Genomic DNA, 23,946 nt, shown 5'->3' on the forward strand with positions numbered 1-23,946 from the left:
CGACAATATAAAGGCTGCGTCTCTGAGCGCGTCTCTGACGGGTGTGTGGTTCACCTCTGTCCACTACAGCTCTGCAGCGCGTCGTTCCACCCCCAAGGAACAAGCTGCTCATTTGACAACAGCTGCTGTGATTGACCAAAGTCTGTTTTTGTTTCCCTCCTGTTACAGTTTTGTCCTCCCGCACATAGAACATGTCCAGCCAGTTCAACACACTCGCAATTCCTTGGTTTTTGCTTATCTGCATCCCTCTGTTGACCTACGCAACGGCAATCCACATGTGATGTCATCTACTCTTGTTTTTCCATGAGAACCTGTTCTCCTCAGGCTGTTTTCTCAGTTTTCTGCAGGACCTCATCTGGACAAGACTCTGAGACAGGACCTGCTCATGTTGTGTGCTCATGTTGAGGAGACCTGGAGGTTTCGATCTCACACATGGAGAGATTTATCTGATTCACTCACTCTGAATTTAGCATTATATATAGTAGTTTATAGTATTTTTAGTAGTCCTCTTCTGAACTGTGTGTTCTGCAGTTCTGGGTTCTGGTTCTGATTTGTCAACTGTCAGAAATAAGACTTTATAAGTATCAAAGATTCAATATAAAAATAAGATTGTTTATCTAGATGCAGAGAGTATCTGCTTTATCCGTCCAGGTGTCCCTGGACCACAGCGGAGGACAATGTGGAAACATACACATGCACAGACCAGTACAAAAAATGAGCTATTTTATATTATTATTTAATTTTATTGTTGTTGTTGTTGTTGTTATTATTAATATTAATAAATAAAGTAATAATAAATGCTAGTGGTAGATAACACTAGTAACTGAGAACAATGTTATACATGGACGACTGAAAAATTTATTTCTGACTGGTTGCACAGTTCAACATTAATATTCATTATAGAAGAACAGGCAGTTCCTGAACACAGAACCCTGTGTGTCCTTTTACAAACACTTTCATTTAGCACTATATACACAAAATTATACACATAATATATCATAGTAAATTTTTTTCTCTCCTTCAGTTTGTCTTGTCAGAGTAAGGACTGTAAAAACTGGGTCACCTGAGAGTGGGTGTGAAGCAGAGCTGAGGACGTGATGGGACATGTAAATGAAAGTGGAGCAGAGTGTCTGGGCTTGACAACTGAACTGCACTGGTGGTTGGTATCGCATGTTAGCAGACAGCTCCACCACTTGCTTTTGGATGCAGCAACAATAAGGATCCCCAGAATGGAGAGAGAATAAAGTTTGACAGGCCGGTGGATCAGGAGCGTCGCGCCACTCTCTTGCAGCTGATAAATGGAGAGAGAAGATTATGGTAATGAGACAGACGCCACCTAGACCGATAGAGAGGCTAACCTGGACTTCATCTTTGTCTCCACCAGATCCCTCGATTTGGCATGACTACGTCTTATCAGGAGAATGCCCCTACACACCACACACAACACACACAACACACACCACATAGGGTTTGCAAATGTGCTGCAGTATCAATAACAAACACTGGTTCCACACAAAAGCCTGGTTTTGCACAGTGGAATATGACATATAGAAACGCATCAGTGCTCAGATCACACACTACCAGACACACACACACAGACACATACACTCTCACACACACACTCACACACACATAACACACACACACACACTACACACACACACACACACACACACACACAGCACACACAGCGCGCCCACACACACACACACCACATACACACACTAAAAAACACAATCTAATATAAACAATTATAGACACTCGATGACTTAATAATGAGGCTATATAATTCCATTTCCTGTTCCAGGGAGAGATTTATCACCACATTAATACCTAATATTATATTTTTGAGGATGTTCGATGCTAGTGGGAGCTGTGTCCCTCTGAGTCTCCACGCTTTTATGATAAAGCTCTGACTTTTCTTTTAAGACATTGAACTATTGTGTTTCTTGTTTGGTTGTCATTTAGTCTGTCAGACTGGCTGTCATTTCATTTACTATATGTATATTTAAATATATATATATATATAACATATATATATAATATATATATGTTGTATATTAGTATATTATATATATATATATACATATAGAGTTCAAAGTTCAGTTCATACAGATGAAAATGAACTATGTCACGTTCATTAGTTTTTAATAAATAGGCCACTATTGCAATGTGAATTATTGTACACCACTGAAGAATCTCAGACATGAGTTACATTTAAAACCATCTGTACACTAGCACCAGACATCCTGGCCGTGTCTAGGAACGTCATTGAATGCGTTCATAGCACAATATATATATATATATTATATATATATATATTTTTTTTTTTTTTTTTTTTTTTTTTTTTTTAACCTCAGCTTGAACCTGGTCTTTTATGTGTGTGGTTGGAGGATATAATCCTAGCAACACTTCAGCAGACAGGTGGATGACCCAGGTCTTGTCGTAGAACTGTACAAACACAATACTGACAGTTCTCTTCCCCCTTTGTCCAAGACATGGGGACAAAGACTGAGGGGCTGCAGAAAACTAATTATGGGTCATTTTGAAAACATATTAGTTCCAGTATAATTATAGACTCAGGATCTGCTTCAGTTCTGTGCTGCTCAGGCGCTGACCAGGCATACAGAACCACACTGACTCTGAGCTGAACCTGCTGATGCCTCCACATGTTCACAGCTGAAGAACATATCTGTTCTGACGTGTCCGATGAGGCATCTACCTGCTCAGCTGCAGGCCAGGACTTAAACCCACCTGCTCTCATCATCACTGCTCACACTCTTCATCACCAGCGGCTGCACAACTCCACAGACTGTCTGGTCACAGCCTAGAAGCTCATGATGTACCAGATTAAAGGTCAAATGTGATTAGCTGACAAACATCAGGGACAGAGACAGAGACAGAGTCAGGGTCAGAGGCAGAGACAGAGACAGAGCCAGGGACAGGGACAGAGTCAGGGTCAGAGTCAGAGACAGAGACAGAGTCAGGACAGAGACAGAGCAGAGACAGGACAGAGACAGAGAGAGGTAGGGACAGGGACAGAGACAGAGAGTAGGGAGACAGGACAGAGACAGATCAGGGACAGAGACAGAGTCAGGGACAGGGACAGAGGTAGGGACAGGGACAGAGACAGAGTCAGGGACAGAGACAGAGTCAGGGACAGGGACCAGAGACAGAGACAGAGTCAGGGCAGAGACAGAGACAGAGTCAGGACAGAGACAGAGACAGAGTCAGGGACAGAGACAGAGGTAGGGAACAGGGACAGAGACAGAGTCAGGGACAGAGAGAGAGACAGAGTCAGGGACAGAGACAAAGTCAGGGACAGGGACAGAGTCAGAGGCCGAGACAGAGTCAGGGACAGGGACAAAGGACAGAGGACAGAGTCAGAGACAAGAGTCAGGGTCAGAGACAGAGACAGAGCAGCAGAGACATAGGTAGGGACAGGGGCAGAGGCACGAGACAGAGTCAGGGGCAAGGGACAGGGACAGAGACATAGGTAGGGACAGAGACAGAGTCAGGGACAGAGACAGAGACAGAGGTAGGGACAGGGACAGAGACAGAGACAGAGTCAGCGACAGAGACAAAGTCAGGGACAGAGTCAGAGGCCGAGACAGAGTCAGGGACAGGACAGAGACAGAGTCAGAGACAGAGTCAGGACAGGGACAGAGACAGAGACAGAGTCAGAGACAGAGTCAGGGTCAGAGACAGAGACGAGACATAGTAGGGACAGGGCGAGGCAGAGACAGAGTCAGGGTCAGAGACAGAGACAGGGACATAGGTAGGGACCGAGGGAGCAGACAGAGACAAGAGTCCGGGATAGGGACAGGGACTGGGACCTCAGCAGCAGCTCACACATGAGTACGTGGGGACAGACTTCAGTGGAAGTGGCTCTGAGAGTCCTTTGTGCAGCTCTTACTGGTCAGCTGCCTCAGTGACAAAATGGGGCTCACCTTAAAGAACCAGGAGCCTGGTTCAGGGGGGGCCTTTAAGGGGGCCACTGGCCATGAAAGAGCACAACCAGCCCCGCTGCATCTTTCACAGACTGAGTCAGTGAAGCTGAGCAGCCGAGCACTTTAACAATTAAAGAGGTCAAATGGAACATACGGGTGGGGGGGGTTATAGTTCATCAGCTGGATCACAACATGAAGCCAGACGGAACCTGGATGTGTGCACTGGTACCACAGTGTGTTTAGCCTATTAAAATGTAAACACACATATGTTCCTCTGCTGATTGTTTCTGTGGTGAAGCAGCTCCCAGTCCATCCTGATGGTTTCCAGTCACTAAATCTCTTTTTCTATTAACGCAGCTTACTGTGATATCAGCTACAGGTTCACTTCTTTTTTGCTGCAACGGCATGTTTTCATTTGAATTGCAGATTTTTATTTCTCCCATAATACGGAAGGTCTGAACACTCGACTAATGAGGCTAAGCCAAAGTTTTTAAAAATTATTCCAAGAACACAAAAGAAAGTGAAATGAAATCTGCCAGTTGGCACAAGGAGCTGCTCCGTCAACAAAGGCCTCAAATTCAAATGCCCAAATGGGCAAAACTGAGCTGAAGCTGAGACCAGCGGCACGACGCCCGCCGCTGGCCTCTGCTCACACTCCCATTCAAACTGTTCAGCATTGTCCTGCCTTTGTTCCAACACAGCTCCGCACAATGGTATTTAGTCCACAACTAATGCAGCAGAAGTATACAGTAAGCAGCAGGAGTGCAGCGTGTGCAACGTAGGGCACTTTCACAATGATGGATCAAATATTTTCCAGAAGATGTAGGAACTCTGAGAAATCCCAACTTTTGTGTTTGTCTGTGAGGAACAGTTGAGTGCAGCCTCAGACAGAGAGCTGCGGGAGAGAGAGCGTAGAACTGGCTTCTGAACTCAATCCAGCCCACACAAAGATGCTGCTTTATCAAGCTATTATGTCTTTAGCAAACTGCTATTAATGCAAAGTGCTTTATCTTTCTTTCCTCCACAGGGCTCTGGCACACATGTGTCTTTATTTAGCAGATAAAAAATAGCCATAAACAAAAAAATTGCGGACTGTCAATATAAAACTATAAAGATTTAGAGCTGGAGCAAATGATAATAATAAGAGGCCCTCTTAAGATATACTCGGACACAGCAAAGCCCTCAGTGGACAGCTGCAGCTTAGAGAAAGCAATTGCAGGAAGTTTTAAAGAGCAATAGAATAATATCTTATTTTGAAAAGTAGATTAACAATCAGAGCAGAGCAGAGAAAATGAAGTGATCTCGTGCTTGTTGACTCTGTCTCTGGTCCAAAAGCTTAGAATTCTCTGATGCGCTTTTAGGAGATGGAGGACTAGGTGGAGTTTTCATCTGCTGATATGTTAACTGCACAGCTTTTCATATGTCTCAACCACTCTGGAGGATCTGTGTGAACGCAGACACCAGCAGCTGAAACGTCTCCTGACTTCATATTTTGTAGCATTTTGTTCAGGTTTGTGACTGGTTCGGTTATCTTGGTTCCGTTAACAACACAGCTCTACATTTTATACACAAGCAGAAACACTGCAGGGTGAATTTTATTAACATCTATGTTCTATGTCAAAACCTTGCAGTTAGTTGAGTTTCCAGTTCAACACAGGACAAAGAATCTCCACAAGTCCTGTGGAAAAGAAAAATCATTTGCATTGTGGAGAAAAACCCTGGTTATGACTGCAGAGCATCTGAAGAACCGTCTCCAGGTTGTAGAGGAGACTAAAAGACCAGAACCTCAGAGGATTCATCACAAGATTCAAACCTCTGGTAAACCTCTGAAACACAAAGTCCAGGCTGCAGTTCACTTAAACCCACATACTTGTAAGTAAACCAGTCTGTGGACTGACTGGAAAAAAACATAGGAAGAGAAAAGTGAGGAGAAAACAGGAAACAGTGCCATGACTCACAGCCTCCACCTCTTCTGTCAAACATGGAGGTTCTGTTACAGCTCCATTGATATTTACTGACGGTTTCACAGCAGACAGGAAGCAGGAGGCTGAACACAGAGGTCTACAGGAGCGGGGCACCTGGACCACATGTCCATGCACTCTGCAGGACCTCTATCCTGGAACATACAGCCAAAATCAACCGAAAAGAGCTTTCTCTGGTGAAGAAGAGTCTCACTGAAGACCAGACTGAAGGGACAGAGGCTCACAACAACAAGCTCTGAAGGAGGCTGCAGTTAGCTCTGGGCCTGATGATGTCTGTGCTGAAGAAACGTGTGACTGTGGCAAACACCAGTGTGTTTTAGGTCTGAGCATATAGAAGGTTAGAAAGATTTGATTTAACTTTAACTTCCATTGTTTTTGTTTCAGTCTCTGAACTATTACATCATTTTTTATTATTACATATTATTTATTAATATTAATATTATCTTCACATTAGGACTGCACAGATGTTGCACCCCTTACCACCTTTGCCACTCCGTTCATTTCCTATAGTCTGACAAAATAATCTTAACTCAAGGTCTCTTATAGAGAAGCTCAAATGTAAACTCCAGGAAATCACTTCGAGTACACAGCATGTAGACCTACAGCTTGTCGTCTTTTTCTGCTTTAAACTGATCAGATACAGAAACGTAGCTTCAGAGACGTGGTGTGGGTTCTGTGGCACAGAGGCCAAAGGCTAGCTGTTTTTCCCCCTGTTCACAGTCTTTATGAGAAGCTAAGCTAACCTGCGTCTGGAGAATCTTACATATTTACATACAGAGATGTGACACTGATGAGCACAGGCTGACTTCTCAATCTCATAAGCACAGCTCCCAAAATGTTAATTTAAAAGAACTGCAGCCATTTCAACAACACATCTAATAATGTTCAAATAGTCATCATTTTATTGTAGTCTAGTGAAGTAAACTTCATTCTGGCACGTTTATAAAGTACGATAGATAAATGTTCTTCGTCTCTGTACAAATAAATCTGTTTTTCTTTTTCCAGGGTTTATTTGTTTTTATTTCCTCTTAACTTCCTTTTTTCATCAGATGAAGTGAAAGCATTTCAGCATCAGGAAACAATTACAGAACTCTCAGCAAGCAGCAACTTACAGACGTTTTACTTCCAGCCTAACAGCAGTCTAACGTTTGGGGGGGGGGTGGCGGCGGACCCTCCCCCTGCAGATGTAGATCCATTCAGAGCCAGGAGCATTAGAAATGCGCCGGCTCAGCTCAGCTCACAGAGGAGGAAGCTTTTCTTTCAATGTTTTGCTTGTTGTCTAGCTCAATCGTGTTCACTCTGATGGAGGTCTATTCAGAGGTATTTTCATGCATCTGCCTTCAGGCCACAATGGCCGCCACTTTATAAACTGTCAGCCTGCTCGCCTCGAGCTTTGGTTCATCTTTTTTTCTTCTCTTTAATAACTTGGAGGACGTTTCATCGAATCTCCTTCAATAGGAAATCCAGGAACAAATAGTGAGAGCAGGCCTCCTGGTTCGAGTTCAGATTTCTTTTTTGCGTCACTAACGCCTTGTCTGTCTGACCAGGCACATTCTCACTTTCTGGGCCATTACAGGATATACATGGATTACCCACCCCCGAGCAGGTATCTTCAAACGAAGGTCTTTATTATGAACCTTTCCACTGACTTGCTTGCTGAACTCACACTGATCACACTCTCATCAAGTGAGGAAGGTCGTCCTCCTCAGGATACATTCAACAACATCCACAACCTCGAAATCGCCTTTGGTGACATATTAAGCAGTTGATCAAGCGTTCGATCAGTTTTTAGATTCGTTTTAAATTGAAAGTCTGAATTAAAATAATTTTCGCCAAACAGATCATCTAACAACTGTAATCCTGTAAAAATCCCTAGTTATTAATTTTCCCAACACATAACAGGTCTTTGGCTTGCATATTGCCTAAAACTCAGCTCCAGAATAAAAATAGTGCCTATTAATATTACTGTTTAACAGAATATATCTGCAATAATCATGCATGTCTGTTTTCTGGAAATATGATTCCTAAATGGATTCACCTAGACAGGTGTGTGGTGTGATGTTGTTAACGTTATGTATTAAAAACCCGAAAAGTAAATGTGGTCATCACATAGATACAAAAAGAAGAACTGCCAAATCTAATTTAAAATCCACAGTATTTTACAAAAACAGTTCCTCTCTCAGATTCTAAGCATCACTCATAACAACCAGAAAATATATAACCACATTGTCAGTATAAACAGCTAAAACAGATGACAGCTTAGAGACAAAAATCCTCATTTTCACCCTGATGTTAAAATAAAGTACAATAATAAAAAACTGTTTTTATTAATTTGAAACTGAAATTTTGAAATGGCAGAAATCAATAAGAATTTAAAAACAAGAATAAGAATAATGTAATAAAAATAAAAATAAAAATAAAAATAAAATTAAGAATTAATACAAATAGAATAGAAATAAGAATAAGAGTGTGAGTGAGGACAGATGTAAAGAGGCATCCACACAGACACAGTCTTTATATTAACCTCAGTGTTTATTCTCTACACTCCACCAGAAATACTGTAGATACTATAGAATTAGTGTCAGTATTAGGGCAAGGTTTAAATTTGATTGATTCCAGTTCTTATGGATTTCCTATTTCGATTCTAAAATGATAAAAGAGTTCAGAAAAAACAAAAAAACAAAAATTCTTTTAACATAAATAGTACACATTAACATCTGGTCCAGAGGTGATTTATGAAAAAGAGATTATATTCTTGAATCGAGGCATTTCATGAAGAAAATAATACTAATACTATTTAAGGAAGAAATCAATAAACTGTAACAGAAGTGAATGGACTTCAGGAAGAGAAACATGAGGGTGAATGTCAGACTGCTGTTACTCAACCAGGTGACTGAGTCTGGACTGATCGTCAGGAGCTTGATGTTACAGTGGTGCAGCAGTAAGGAATCAAACACTGCTCAGTGTTTATATTGACCCTGTGCTGCTTTACGTGTTTGCTCAGGTCTGATGTGAACTTGACTTGGAGCTAATTATCTTCCCTCAGACTCTGCACTTTGCCTTGTTGTCGTTTTCTTTTCTGGAGTGAAGATATATTTTTGACCCGTGGTTCATCTTTCTCAGTGTTGTGACGTCAGCTGTGAACGCCAGCTCGTTTTTTACATAGTGAATTGTTAATGTTAAACTCTTGGGGCACCAGCGCTCTCCTCTCCAGATGCCGCGTGTGCTGCAAAAACAAACTTTCTTTGAAGGATGGCGCCTCTGAATTCAGATGCTGTTCCTGTTGGTTGATGCTTGATGTAGGAAGTAGACATGTCCTTGCAGATGTGTAGCAACTGATAAGCAGAATTGAAAGCAATTTTCTTTGTTTAGCTGCTCAGTTCTTGGCATTTTGGAACCGGTTCTAATGTGCAACCAGGTTTGGATCCCCGACCCTAGTCTATATAAACTGGGGAGCTTGTAAAGTTGTTCACCTGGTCCGGACTGATGTAAACATTATTTACCTTGTGTAGATATGTTGACTGCTAACGCCGCAGCTAACTGTGGCAGGAAAAGTAAAGCGAGTGGTTCAATAAGGTGATTCAAAAGAAACAGGCAAACAAAAAATAACAAGGCTCACAGCTTCCTCAGCCACTGGCCAAATCCAGCAGAGAGAGAGAGCGAGAGAGAGAGAGTCATTTTCTCTCATACCCCCCCCTCCCCGCCCCTCTCCTCCCCTAAATCCAGCAGCATGTGGAGGGAAAACAAATAGAGTCCATCCCGCTGCAGCTGCACCCTGAGGACTCGGCGGTGCCTTTTGGAAAGTGATCCCAGCCCACTGCAGCGGCCTCAAGTGTTGTCACGCTGAGTTAGAGCCAAATTGCTCTGCAAGCAAACACCCCCACCCCCACAGTTCTCCATCAACCTACCAGCAACAAACAACACGTATACAGTATATGGAGGCTTTCTTTAAAGATGTGCCTGTGTATAAATATATATGTTTTTTTTTTACCTTGGTTTATAGGAAAACAAATCTTTGCATGGTAAAAGAATTGATTTAATTAATGCAGCAGCATGTCCTGCGGCCACATGTAATCCGTTGAGAATTCTCTAGCGGGAGCTTTCAAGGGGCACAGCTAGGGGGGAATACAAAAAGATATTCTCCCTCAGACTCCTCCAGTGGCCTGTAATGGGAGCTTCGCACTAATCCCATAATTCCTTGTTTAATTAAACTACAGAGCTGACCCTGTAGTTGTCTCAGCCCGTATGACGGGCCTTTTCTCTCCTCACTTCACCAGCACCAGCATCACCAACTTCTGCAGGGAATGAATGTGCTCACACAAACAAATCAATAAACTGGAGACAAATATTCAGGTCTGCCCTCCGCAGTCGACACCCAGAATTCCGTGCACCATGATATATTTACCTTACAGATACAGACAGAGACAAATGAAAACTAAGTGGAGGAACAGGACAACTGTGTCTCCATCCTCAGGTCACAGGGTCACTGAGGGTCTGATGAGGATGAACATGATGTGAATCATATGTTGTGACCTTCACAGTCTCCAGATCTCGACCCTGGATTTTGGAGTGACGTCTCCTCCACCATCATCTAAAAAACATATGAGGGAACATGTTTATTAAGAAAGGTTCATCCTCAGGGGTGAAAGTAGTTTTAAATTCTTGCTGGTCACACAGCTTGTCTGAGCTGCTGTCTGTGTTGTTGGAATACATCTGCCTGCTAAACCCCACAACACTCGATATAAGTCAGCTGCAGCGCGTTGGCGGAAGCTCGAGCTAACTGTAACTAGTGGTAATAAAAGGCAGCTGGGCTCCGTCCAGCACAGATCACAACACTTAGAAGCAATTAATAAATCGATAAGGAGACTATGTGTTGTTTATGATGACATAATGTTAGCGCATGTGTTTTGTTGCTTTCCCCTTTTACTGGTACTGCGTAGTCTGAGTCTTTTAGTGGTACGCAGTACCGGACCGTACCGGCCTTCTTTCACCCCTGTTCATCCTCCAGTAGAATTGAAGCTGACTGACACCTGACTGAGACATTTTGGGTTCTATCTTACACTCGATGTAAAGCACAACACAACTATCTTTAAAATATACGTTTTGTCCATCTGAGCGCACATGGGCGTGTAGGTCTTAGAATGAGGTGTGGTCAGGACCAGTAAGTAATATGTAGTGATATGCACCTACACGCGGATGTACAACAGGTGTACACTCCTGTGTTGGCATGAAGAGTGGCTGTACAGTCACTTTCTCTCCATGCCCTTATAGATGCAAACTCCACCTTTGAAAATGAAACGATATCAACAGGCTCCGTCTCATTATCATTAAGAATGAAAATAAAAATGAGAAGTAATAATAGATTATGACTGAATTTGAAACACATGACGGACAGTGAGAAAGTCTAACACTGTACTGTCGACACAGATTCTACACACCTGATTCATAAAGCTGAAGCCTCTGTACTCTGTACGTCACATTTACGCAATCCATGCTTTTCTGTTTTCATGTTTCATGTTTTTTTTTCCAATTGAAAGATAACAGTGTGTTAACAGTCACACTGGTCTATCTCAGTGTCATTTTGTATTTTGATAAAACACATTGTAGACATGGACCACATTGTGGGGTTCTGCTCTTAACTTTTGATGCAGCTGTTTTTAGTCTCTAAAGCTTTAAATCAGTCATCACAGTTTTTTAGTAACAGTCATTCAGTGTATTTATATTTGGTAATCACCTCTATAAAGCAGTTTTTATAATTTATTGCATCACCTTTGAACTTTTTATGACAAATGAATGAATTTTAGTAAATCTGTCACAGCATGGAGCTGCTGCCTGTTCATTTTTAAAAAATGTATTATTGTACTTATTGTGCATATTCACTTATCTCCTTTTTTCAAGCAAAAACTCAGAAGAATGACATGTGACTAAACTCTCCAAACTGAGTACATTACATTACAGTGGCTTTTGTCCATGTATTAGACTCTCACCAGGATCCCTTTAATTTCCAGAAGTAATGTGGTCTGTTAGCACCGTTGTGTAGCAGTTTTCATCCTCTCCTGTTGCAAAGAAACATTTACTAAGGCAGCATGTGGTTCTTTACCAAATCACTTCACTTTAGACTGAACATTCATACAGCTGTGAAAGTGTTACTTGTTTTAGGGCAACATGTTACCAGAGTACAGAGGTGTAAGTACATTTACATTTACACTTTTACAACAAAAAACATACACACACACACACACACACACACGACGCTTCGGTCAGTGATTGTGTTTTTGAAACTTATTTCAGGGCTGCATCTCACTCTCAGAGGGAGGTGTAGCTGTGGTGTCTCTGGTTTAACAGCACCATGCTGGGCAGGTGACAGGTGTGTTCACCTAAGTGTTGGGTTTACATCACAGCTGATCGGAGCCGATAGAGTCATGTGACCTTGGTGTGAATGTCGATTGAACCCTTTTCCATTACTGGCAAAAGCCCGATGTTAGTGGGTCTTAGTGGGTTTTTTTGACCATTGGAAAAGGGGTTTACTCATGTTACAGTAACAAAGTTGTTTTTTGTGTACTTGTACTTTTTGGGATATTTCACTAACGTGATGCACTGTTACGCAGAGCCATCTGGGAGGCTTCATTGGAAACTGAAAAAGGTAGGCATTTAAAAAAAATACTTGGCAGGTGATTGTGTCTATCACCATCTATAACAGGCTAACTTCAACCAATCAGAATCTGCAGCAGAGTCAGGTCGTAAAACATCTCTTCCATGGAGAGAAGCTTCAGTGCTGCTCTCTGCTCCTCTACCAGTTCTACTCTCCAGATATAATGAAGCTGTAGCAGCAGCAGCTATGTTAACCTCTTTAGGAGTTGCCATTGTCAGTGACTCTCTCTTGCTCTTGCTCTCATCACACCTCATTCCTCTCTCATACGTATGGGATATTATCCAATTGAAAAAGGTATACTTGAAACCAGGGTTTGTATCCGTAACTGTAGCTATCTAAACAGTTGTATGTTGACTATAGGAGACTCAACATTCAGACCCTAAAGAACACCTGGAGGACACCTTCACTGGACTCTGTGGTTCCCAGTGGTTTTCTGTCCTGAATCTGAAATCTGGTTATTACCAGGTCGGAGTTGAGGAAGCAGATAAGCCCAAGACTGCTTGTATCTGTTGTCTTGGATTCTGGGAGTTTAACCACATGCTCCCATGGAGTGACAAATGCACCAAGCATGTTTCAAAGACTGATGGAAAAATGCTTGTGTTTTGGATGAAACTGAAGCTGTCCCTTGAAAAATGCATGTTTTTCAAGATGTTGATTTGGTACTGGGGGCATGTGGTTTCCCCAGTCCAGATGGACCCAGAGAAAATTTCTGCCCTTTGAACTTGAGCTAGTTCCTCAGAACCTGTGGGACTTGAGATCTTTTCATGGGTTCGTGTATTATTGGAGGTTTGATAAAGGAGCTATACGTAAGTTTTGCTATAGCTACATAGCTAACGTTAGCATTAACAGCTGTTTACCTACCAGTCTCGAAGAAACGTTACAGCAGTTCAGCATCAAAATTCATTCCCTTATTCATCGACAGCTATCTCCAGAGGTGGAAACAAACAGCAATGTTAACTTTTGTCTCCATCACTAGCCCCAGCCTAGCCTAGCTGGGGCCAGCATGCTAACTTCACAGAGCTGCTGGCCTCTGATGGCAAGCTATCAGAAAATGATGGCGGCTCACTGTAGCCTCCAGTCTGTCCTGCAGATGCAGCTGCTCAGAGGACGTGTTACTACCTCTTGTAGTGTAAAGACAATGACTGAAGCTCTTGTTCAGCCATAATCAACACCGCCCACTCCAAAAGAGAAACCACACTTAGTGGCAGAGAAAACTTACAAACAGCTCCTTTTAGGACTAGTCCTGTATTGTGAGACCGCTCCATGATCTCACTTCCAACCTTCCAACAAAAGACCCAAACAACATCAGGTTACCAGCAGCCATTTGAGCGGGCTATCGAGAAGCTCACAACTACTCCTGTGTGAGGGTTTGTGGATTCTCAGAAGCTCGAAGTGAGACAGAGACTCGAGTGGTCTGTGTTTGTCGGCTGCAGCTGTTGTGGGGTTAATGTTGTTTATGCATCTCCGCCTGCTTTGCTCCTGTCTTCTGTTGTTAATTGTATAATAGGTGGCAGCGTTTTAATTCATGTAGTTTAATCTAGCTACAAAAAGACACCAGTTGTAGTGTTGTAATTATCAGTTGTGTGCATAGGCTGCAAAGTGTGTGACTGGAATTCATTGGTTGCTTTCGATGTAATTGCACCTGGAGTGGTATATATACAGTATGTATCGAAATGCCATACACCTGACAGCCTATAGATGAAGTTTTATCATATATTAACTGACGTTTATCAGAGTAATTGTACTTGCATTTGAGTAGAATTTTTTTAAAGTAACAGTACTTTAACTTGAGTACAATGTTCCAGTACTCTTTCCACTCCGGACAAAATATCAATCTTCCCTCATACAAACATGAAAAAGATTTGGCAGTTGTTTGTTACAGTGTGAAGGCTGAGGAGTTATTGTCAGGTTCACGGTGTTCAGATGTTTAGTTTGCTTTCATTTGCTGTGGGAGTTCATATATTTTGCTAGTAGGAAAGCTGGGAAATCCCACATGACATCTGATCTGTTTTCATGTGGACCATGATGTCACTAACATACAGTACAGCATTATATCTCATTATAAATACTCTCCAATTCTGGTTGGCAGCCTCATTTGAAATGGATATCTGCATGTATCAGATAATCTTCCGAGGCTCCTTCTAAGCAGCAGTGTGGACACGTTGTGTGTGAGTGAAATCAGCTGCACAATAAATGTTTTGGGACTATTTTCAGCCTGCCAGTGTGTTTGTCTGGGCTGCCCTTAGGCCCACAGTGAAAGAATGGTGTTACACACATCACCAAGGTGGTCTGGAGAGATTAGCACCCTTTATTACACTGCAACTCTCAGCACTGCGCCCTGGGGGATGCTTGAATATGCAGGTTTAGATATAGATTTGTACTTACTGAGCACAAGGAAAGTGTTTTGTCATATAAATAACCACACAAAGGAACATTGGAGGCTGTTCTGTGCTGTTCGTCCTGCTGCTTCCTTCTCTCTGTTTTGCCCATCAGTCAAATTATGAGTCTTTTGATTTAGTCATTAAATTATGAGAGTGCCTGTAGAGGAAAAAGTATTGCACAGAAAATCACGTCATCGTTAGCATGCCATCTCCTACCAACCATGAAGCTGATCTTGGACACTTATTAGGGCTCTATTTCAACCATCCAAAGCTCATGGTCTGAAGCAAGTGCATTCAGGGTGTGTCCATGAAAAAACAGTCTCTGCTCCAGGCACCTGGTTCAAAAGGGTTGTACTTAACGTCTTAATTATTCATGGGAACATTTTGGGTGTAACATCAAACAAACCAATCACAGGCCGCAGCTCTGTGACTGTGAGGGGTAAAGAAGGTCTGAGTGAGTGAACCGAGTGGGGGGGGGGGCATCCATGACACATGACACGCATGGAACATGTTACTCTCTTGACAATTCTCCTGAAAATAACAGTGAAACACTGTGACATTAACTTCAGACCAGGTTTTTGTTGGTCAATCACTTTCCGTTGTCTGAAGATAACAATTCACCAACAATGTTCCTGACCTCACCTCACTTTAAGACCAACACACCCATGAGCGCACAGGCACAAGTGTATCTGCTATTTAAACAAAGTGGATGCTGGACGGGAAAATGACAACTGTGTCAGTCTGAAACTAGCAAAGACTGCTGCGTTGCTCTGGGTGTAAGATAGGGCCCGTAGACTCAGTTTTCTATTCATTACATTACCACATGTTCACAGTATGAAACATGCTGATATGAAGTGACCCCTCCATGTGTTTGTCCAGGCAGTCGGATGGATGAAGTCTCAGACGTGGAGTCGGAGCCTGACCTCCCCCTGAAGAGGAAGCAGCGCAGGAGTCGGACCACGTTCACAGCTGAGCAGCTGGAGGAGCTGGAGAAGGCTTTCGAAAGAACCCACTACCCTGACATCTACACCAGGGAGGAGCTAGCCCAGAGGACCAAACTGACTGAGGCCAGGGTCCAGGTAACATCCATCTATCCATCCATCCATCCATCCATCCATCCATCCATCCATCCATCCATCCATCCATCCATCCATCCATCCATCTTCTCTGTCTCTCTCTTCCTCTGTTTCTTCCTGTACCTCAAACACAACCATGATAGCAACAATTATCTGGTCCAGATCGGTAAAATGGACCAGGGCTGGTGTCCTTTGATGTAACGGGCCAACACTGATCCAGATCAGGATGTGGATTATTTTGTAGTCGTTCCCACGAGCCCAGGCCACATCAACTTTGATTCTGCTGCCTGACTGACCCGCTCCTTAGTGGAGTGTCTGGTGTTGTATTCTTTGTGCAGCCTGTAGCCAGGCTGTGTCTGGACCAGGGTGGTAAAACAGATGCGACTGTAACTTGAATCTGCTGGTTTGGAGGCTGATCTGTCTCAGAGTCAAGAAGCATCTGCTCATTTTCTACCTGTTGAAACTGAGAATTGGAATTTAGATAAGGTGTATTTAACTGAAATGTTCATTTATAATCGTGAAATATTGAACAGTATGTGGATCATTGTTGGTTTAGTTTTTATTTCTCATGTTATTCTGAACTGCAGTGATGATGAAGAGAGTAAAAGTCAATCACTTTCAGGAATCCTGTCGGATTAAACAATCTGTGTGCAGTTCAAATAAAGCTCTGATAGTTATTATGTAGTTATTTGTTGATAAACTCTCTGATAAAAGCTCTGTTTTAAAACCATCCACTGATCAAGACATATCTACTGATCTATAATATTTGTCACTTCATTATATACTCTTTTGTCCCTGTCAGGATCCTGTAGGAATGATGAGTCCATGTTTCCAGTGAACTGATTGGTCAGTAGTCAGGCTGTTGGCAGGTTAGTCCTGCAGCCTAGGTTACCATGGTGATCTGCCCGGGTTAAAAGTGAGCCAGTTTTGTGATACTGGAAAACCTGAGTTAAGCCCAAGAATATCTTGATAACCCACTAACCTCACTTTGTGGTACAAGGTGCTGATCAAAGATGAAGCGTCACATGGTCACCTCTTCATCTTAGTGTTCAGCTGCTCAGCAGTCACTGCTTTTGCTTTTTCCGTTTACTTCTGCTCTGACTTTTCTGCTCTGATGAGCAAACATACAACACAGTTCCTCTCAGACCTGTATGATTGGATTTCTTTGTTGTACAAGACGTCACATTATTGTGATACTTTACAGACCAAATTCGATATGTGCACACTGACTCCACCTAATATGCATACATACATACATAAATATGAAGACTCAGCTAAGGAAACTGTCCTTGGTCAATTTTGACAGTTCCACAGTGTCCCAGTGGTGCTGGCAAAAGTACTGTAGAGCTCTAACAACAGCTGTTAGGTGTTCAGCTGTGGGGTGGGGGCTGCATTCCTCATGCATGTCTCACTCCCCAACATCTTGGCTGGTATCTGTGTTTCCCACCACTTTCAAGCCCACTACTCATTGAAAAATTCACAGCAGATCACATAAGAGTCTGGGCTGTCTCATGGGAGCTTTAATCCACAACAGCAACATGGATCCATCAAGACCCAGGAAAACCAAGAGAGTGAGAACCCAGTGTGGCATGGAAACCAGCGCACACTCGATACTTGCAGACCTCAGAATTGCTACTTACCTATATTCACTGACACATATTTCAGGCAGATATTAAAAGGGGAACAGTTAATGTACATTTGGCAAATTTGGTCACATCTCTAGGTCCACTTTCTCACTTGCTCTAGCTTTTGACTGTATCAAATGGTCCTCACCCATGTTGGGCTGTCAGTGTCAACTGTCAATAGGGTTTCCAACTTCCTGAAATGGAAATAAGGAAGGTGGGGATATTTATAAAAACATTTTCCTCTTATCCCTTCGTGGGGTTGGTGTGTGTCTAATGTAGTTCTCTAGTTTGGGTCCTCTACCAGGGGCCTGGGAATTTGAGGGTTCTGCACAGTATCTTAGGTGTTCTTCTGGACAGAGACTTCACATGTTGTACCTGGGATCTGCCGGAGCCAGTCTCCCAGTTTGGGGATCACAGCCCCTAATGCTCCTTTACCACTGAGACCAGTTTGGAGTTCATCTTCCACATCTGTTCCAGTTGTTCTTTAAGCCCCTGGTACTTCTCCATCCTCTTGTGCTCCTTCTTCTTGATGTTACTGTCAGCTGGGATTGTCACATCTATTACAACTGCTCCTTGTCAACCATCACTTGATTGGTTAGCCAGCAGCTGTTTGTCAGTCTGGAACTTGAAGCCTGAAGCCCCCACAGCTGTGTGTGCTTGTTTAGAAAGTGGCAGGTGCATTAATCATTCACATTTTGACTTATAGTGGGTGATATCAAAAATCATCGTTATCAGCTTTTTGAATAGGTACACTGGCTTTCTTCACTGGACCCTACTGGGTTGAAAATGCAACAGAACATTATGGGGACACTTATAATTTGTAGGCAGCAAAGTAACAAAAACAAGCATACCCAAAGCCCCCTAGCCAGAACTTGAAAACATTGTTATCATGTTGGAAGAAGTGAAGAAGAAGTTGCCTACTGGTGTATGTGAATGTTGTAACGTACAGGAAACAGTATAACATGTAATTATGTATTGTCTGGAGTGCCCCAAGGATCAGAACTGGGATCCCTCCTGTTTGCCATACACACCAGCTCCTTGGGTCCAATTATCCACTCACATGGCTTGTCATATCACTGCTATGCTGACGATACCTAACTATACCTGCCATTCCCACCACAGGACCCCACTGTCTCTGAGCGGATCTTGGCCTGTCTCTCTGACATATCCACATGGATGAAGGAACGCCACCTTCAACTTAACCTCTCTAAGACTGAACTCCTTGTCATCCTGGCAAATCAGTCTCTTCATCATATCAATATCAATATCTCCTCTTCATCTCTTACCCCAACTAAGGTCTAGAGAAACCTGGGTGTCATGTTTGATGACCAGCTCTCCTTCACTGACCATGTTTCATCCTTCTCCCAGTTGTGTCTTTTTGCTCTATACAACATCAGACAAATCAGATCTTACCTGACTCAGTACTCCACTCAACTCTTGGTCCAGGCCATCTCTCACCTCGACTACTGCAATGCTTTTCTGGTGGGCCACCCTTCACTCACAGTGAAAACCTTGCAGATGTTCCAGAATGTGGCTGCCTGGCTGGTTTTGATAAGCCCAAAAGGGCACATGTCACTCCACTACTCATCGATCTCCACTGGCTACCCATGGCCCATGGTCAAATTCAAGTCACTAATGCTGCCTTCAGAGTGACTTCTGGGTCTGCACCATCTACTTCATTTCAGTCATTCAGCTTTGTGCTCCTTCTCAGCCACTGTATTCCTCCAATGAATGTCGACTGGCATCACCATCCCTGCACACAAGACATTCTCAGTCCAGACTGTTCTGGTCTGTGGTTCTCTGATGGTGGAACAAGGTACCAAAGTCTATCAGAGCAGGACGTCCCTCTCTATCTTCAAGAACCTGTTGAAGACTCCTCTCTTCAGAGAGCACCTCCTCTCCTAACACCTCTGACACACTAACATGTCGAACACTTACTATGAACGTTCAGTTCACTTCTTTACCCGATCTCCCTCACTTATAAAATAGATACTAGTACTTCGCAATTACACCGAGGTCTCCTACTTCACCTGTCAACAATAAACTGTCATTATTTAGAACGTTCAAGTTGGAGCAGCTATATTACCATGGCAACTGAGTAAACTCGATCTGTTGATGAAGACTGGTGTGAAACTCCTGTAGGTGGATCATGGGCTGTAACAAGCCCTGTTAACTGTGGTTTGGTCAACAAATAAACAGTCAAGTGTGATGTATTGAAAGACACGAGTCCTGGTTATCAATAAACATAATGAACAAACAATTGACAGATAAGACGAGGAGGATGGCACAGATTCTCTGAGGCGCCTACAAACTGTGTGATGACAAACATATCTTTATGCAAGATAGGTCCGCTACAGTCTTGGCCACAGCCTGAGTCAGACTGTACCATTTCAATTTGAGGCCTGTCAGATGGAGCAATGAATTCAGTGCTTTGATGTAAATAAAAAACAAAAAAACCTGATGCAAGCAGACGCATGTCATCAACTTGCATCATCCACCTGCTCCACTCTATAGAAAATGTCAGTAGTGGAACATTCTGTGTGCAGAATGTACTCTAAGTACTGTAGTCAAGTTCAGATTTGAGGTACTTGTACTTGAATTTTTTTTTTTAATTCCACTTTTGACTTCTGCTCCAGGTTTAAACTGTACCTTTTATTCCACTGCAGTTAATAGCATTTTTTTATTATCATTATTAATATTGTTATTCTTATTATTATTGTTTCTTATTATAGTGCTTTTCTCTGACAGGGTGGTTGGGTTCACTTTAACCTAGCGCTTCCTCAAAAAAGTGCTGCCTATGGGTTTTATTTCTATGACAACAGTTTCTTGACAACATATCACCACCACAATTGTATGATATTATTACAATTTGTAACTCGCCCACTATATAGCGAAGCAGCCATTTTGTTGTACTGTTTGAATTTTTCGACTAGGGATGTCACGGTACCAGAAATTTGGTAGTCAGTACCAATACCACTGAAATTCCACGATTCTCAATATCAAATTCGATGCCACAGCCAAAAACACAAAACACACCTCCACCTTGCAGCGTGCCTCGAGAAATTGCTGTAGAAGTCATCTTGCTAACACAACAGGTTAAGTGCTTACATTATCTGCAGTGTCATTTTGTTAGCCATTGAGAGTGCCTGGTCAATGGTAAATTCACACACACATAAGCACTTTTCTATCACACACACACTCACACACCAGTGATACATCGGGGGCAATTTGGGGTTCAGTATCTTTCCCAAGGACACTTCAAAATGTAGACCATATTTAAGAAACTTCAGAGTATATATTAGCAAAAAGTTGTTAAGTAAGTTGTTAAGTTGTAAGTAACTGGGCTATGCTTCTGAAGAGATTTTCAACTAGAAGCGCTCAGAGTGGTCGCACAAAAAAACAGACGCTGCAGCGTTTCCACCAGGTGGCTTTCTACACTCTGTCCTCACTGGGAACACTGGTGCTCAGAAAAAAATACTGTATGGACATAATACCACACCGCGGTTACTTCCTCTGGTACCTCTGGTGTGTGGAACTTTACTGGAGGATGAACCTTTCCTCCTTAAGATATTTCCTCATGTGGTGTGAGATGATGGTGGTGGAGAGCACTGTGTAACAAGTCGCTCCAAAATCTCCCATAGTTCAACTGGACTTGGACCAGGTCACTGTGAAGGTCACAGCATATGATTCACATCATCATCATTCTCATCAGACCATCAGTGACCCTTGTGACCTGTTAAAGACATCTGCATTCAGTAGGTTTCTATCCATTTGCATTACAGTATTTACATTTTCACTCACATAGTGTTGTTTCAGCGGTAAACTGTATGTCAGTAATCTTCACTTATGGCATTTACATTTGAAATGACTTTACTGATGGTAGTGGAGGTGAAGTATTTCAGATGGAGGTGTGTCAGGTGAGACAGTTGCTTCCTCTTTATAATGCAGCTGTTTTGTTTCCCTGTCAACTGACCTAAGGCAGTGTAGGAGCAAGAGGAGCAACTCAGGGATGTAGACAAAATGATTCTGTTGTCAAACAGAGGGAGGAGAGTGTACGAAACAGGAATGAGAGGCAGAGAGGTTTGTGTGTGTGTGTGTGTGTGTGTGTGTGTGTGTGTGTGTGTGTGTGTGTGTAGTCTATAGGGTGTTACAGTAAGATTTGACATCAATCTGAGAGAGAGTCACCTCTTCCTGGCTCTCAGTCTCTGTTATGTTGGACAACATCATGGATGTGAACGCACACACTGGTGATTTTCTGACAGTCATGTCTTCGCGCTGCAGAGGGAGTTGGACAGTCAGACTCTACTTCTCCTGCCTCTGCTACAGAAGGACCTCGGGGCAGCAGCACCTCTTCTAATTATTAGAGTCTCTTGTACAGAAATAGGACTCCAAATGATTTTCTCCACTTGAAAGGCATATTTTCATTTGCTCCAAATGAAAAAGGCAGATTCCTGGAGAAAGTGAGCGAGTGGAGAGCTTGAGGCAATACATAGATTCCTGCTACCACTCTGGATGTGTGTGTATGTGTGTGTGTGGTGTGTGTGTGTGTGGTGTGTGTGTGCATGTATTAACTTGTGGGTAGTATTGTATGGATTGATTCAAATGGTGCAAATGATAAAAATGCAGTTACCTGTGTGTCCTAATGTGGGACAGGGAATGTGAGCAGCACATGTAGAGCAGAGACAGATCCAGGCTCTGGGTGTTCTCAGCACAGCGACAGGCTGCGACTCGCTCTGAGCCTCTGACTTTTACTTGGCTTTAATTAAGAACTTGGAAATTAGTGCCCTGCTGAGCTGAAAATGAGCACAGTTTAGCTTTTGGCAATATACACTTTTGTCATTTCACAATCTGCCTGTATGGCTCACATTACTGGAGTAAGGAGAAGGTGTGTGTGTGTGTGTGTGTGTGTGTGTGTGTGTGTATGTGCTTTTCTTTTTAAAGCCTTGAAATGTCTCTACAGCTGTGGACAGGTGGTGATACATCTATCACCTGAACATGGTGTGAACCTGCAGATGTTAGTCTGTCGTACAGGTGGTCATCTGTAATATTAAATGGGAAGACGTGACCAGGGAAGTAACTCACCTCTGTAAAACCATATCTGGCTACTTGCATGGGCGATCAAAAAAGAGGGAGTGTACAGATGGACACACAGAGGTTTAACTTTTATCTGGTGTGGAGTGCTGGATATAACAGTCAGCAGACTGGAATCAGATTGTGATTATTTTGGCAGATATTGTGATTTCAGTGTGAATGGTTGTTTTTTTCATTTGCATTGAAAAAAATGTAAAAATAAAATGACGTGATTTTTGTTGGTCTTGTACCAAACAAACATGTTCCTTTATGTCTGGAGAATATGATGTGTAGCTCAGGGCGTCTCTGTAGCACTGCAACACTGATGGTGCTAACAATGTAAAACAATGTTGTGACACATTTTACTTTTATCAAAGACCATATTGATTGATTTTAATTAAATGTGCAGCTCTAGACTCATGGCACCTGCAATATGGTTCAGACAGAGTGAAATATACATTTTAAGAATAAGCCAAACTATTTTGTTCATCTGAAGTGGGACTCTTGGTCCCATTCACCACATTCACACCCACACTTTCACCCATGACATCACTACATACGGAAAACAATACTCAGCTTTGGTACTAAAAGCCGTGAATTGTTTTTTTTGTGTGTTTTGTAAAATTAGATCTGCTACATAATTATTGAATTTCCGAGAAAAAAAAAAAGATTCCAAACCCTCTACACCAAGAGTAAAGCTCTGAGGTGGTGTGGTTGCTGTGGTTGCTGTGATCAGTCATGTGTGAAGCGTTTAGCTGTGGGTTGTGGACGCCTCCTCTCCCTCCTCTTCAGCCTCTATTCATCCTATTGAGGCTGAATTCAGCCATCTGCAGTACAACGCATGATTAATCACACACACTCCATTTACAGATAATAAAACGCACACACTCCACTGGCGTACCATTTACTTCCTCTTCCGTGTCAAAGATCAATCAGCTCTGTCTTTGCTGACATGTCAGAGTTTTCTGAGTCGAGCTCTTCTGCTGCAGTAAGATGAAAAACACCACGATGATTAAAAAGCAAGTTGATGTCTTTCAGGGTCAGGGCACTGTGACATCACCGCTGGGTGTGGTTAGGACACAACAGAGCACACAACTGAGTACATTCAGCCATCAGTGATGCCAGTGCATGTGATGAACACTGTGCACGTGCACCAGGTCGTAGCTGTGTCCCACTTCAGGGGCCGCATCCTTCATTGCGTCACAGCGGA

General features: G+C 42.7%; 1 protein-coding gene across 3 annotated transcripts in view; it reads left to right on the plus strand.

Moving 5' to 3' along the window:
- The window catches only part of LOC111218918 (paired box protein Pax-7-like), a 62,555-nt gene that overhangs the window by 17,473 nt on the left and 21,136 nt on the right, over positions 1–23,946 (plus strand). For all 3 annotated transcript variants that reach the window (XM_022741395.1, XM_022741393.1, XM_022741394.1), the window contains exon 5: positions 15,845–16,044. In XM_022741395.1, the coding sequence (XP_022597116.1) occupies positions 15,845–16,044 (200 nt within the window). The remainder of the gene's footprint in view (positions 1–15,844; positions 16,045–23,946) is intronic.

Source organism: Seriola dumerili, unplaced genomic scaffold (genome assembly GCF_002260705.1).
Source record: "Seriola dumerili isolate Sdu_G_001 unplaced genomic scaffold, Sdu_1.0 BDQW01000056.1, whole genome shotgun sequence".
Lineage (NCBI taxonomy): Eukaryota > Metazoa > Chordata > Actinopteri > Carangiformes > Carangidae > Seriola > Seriola dumerili.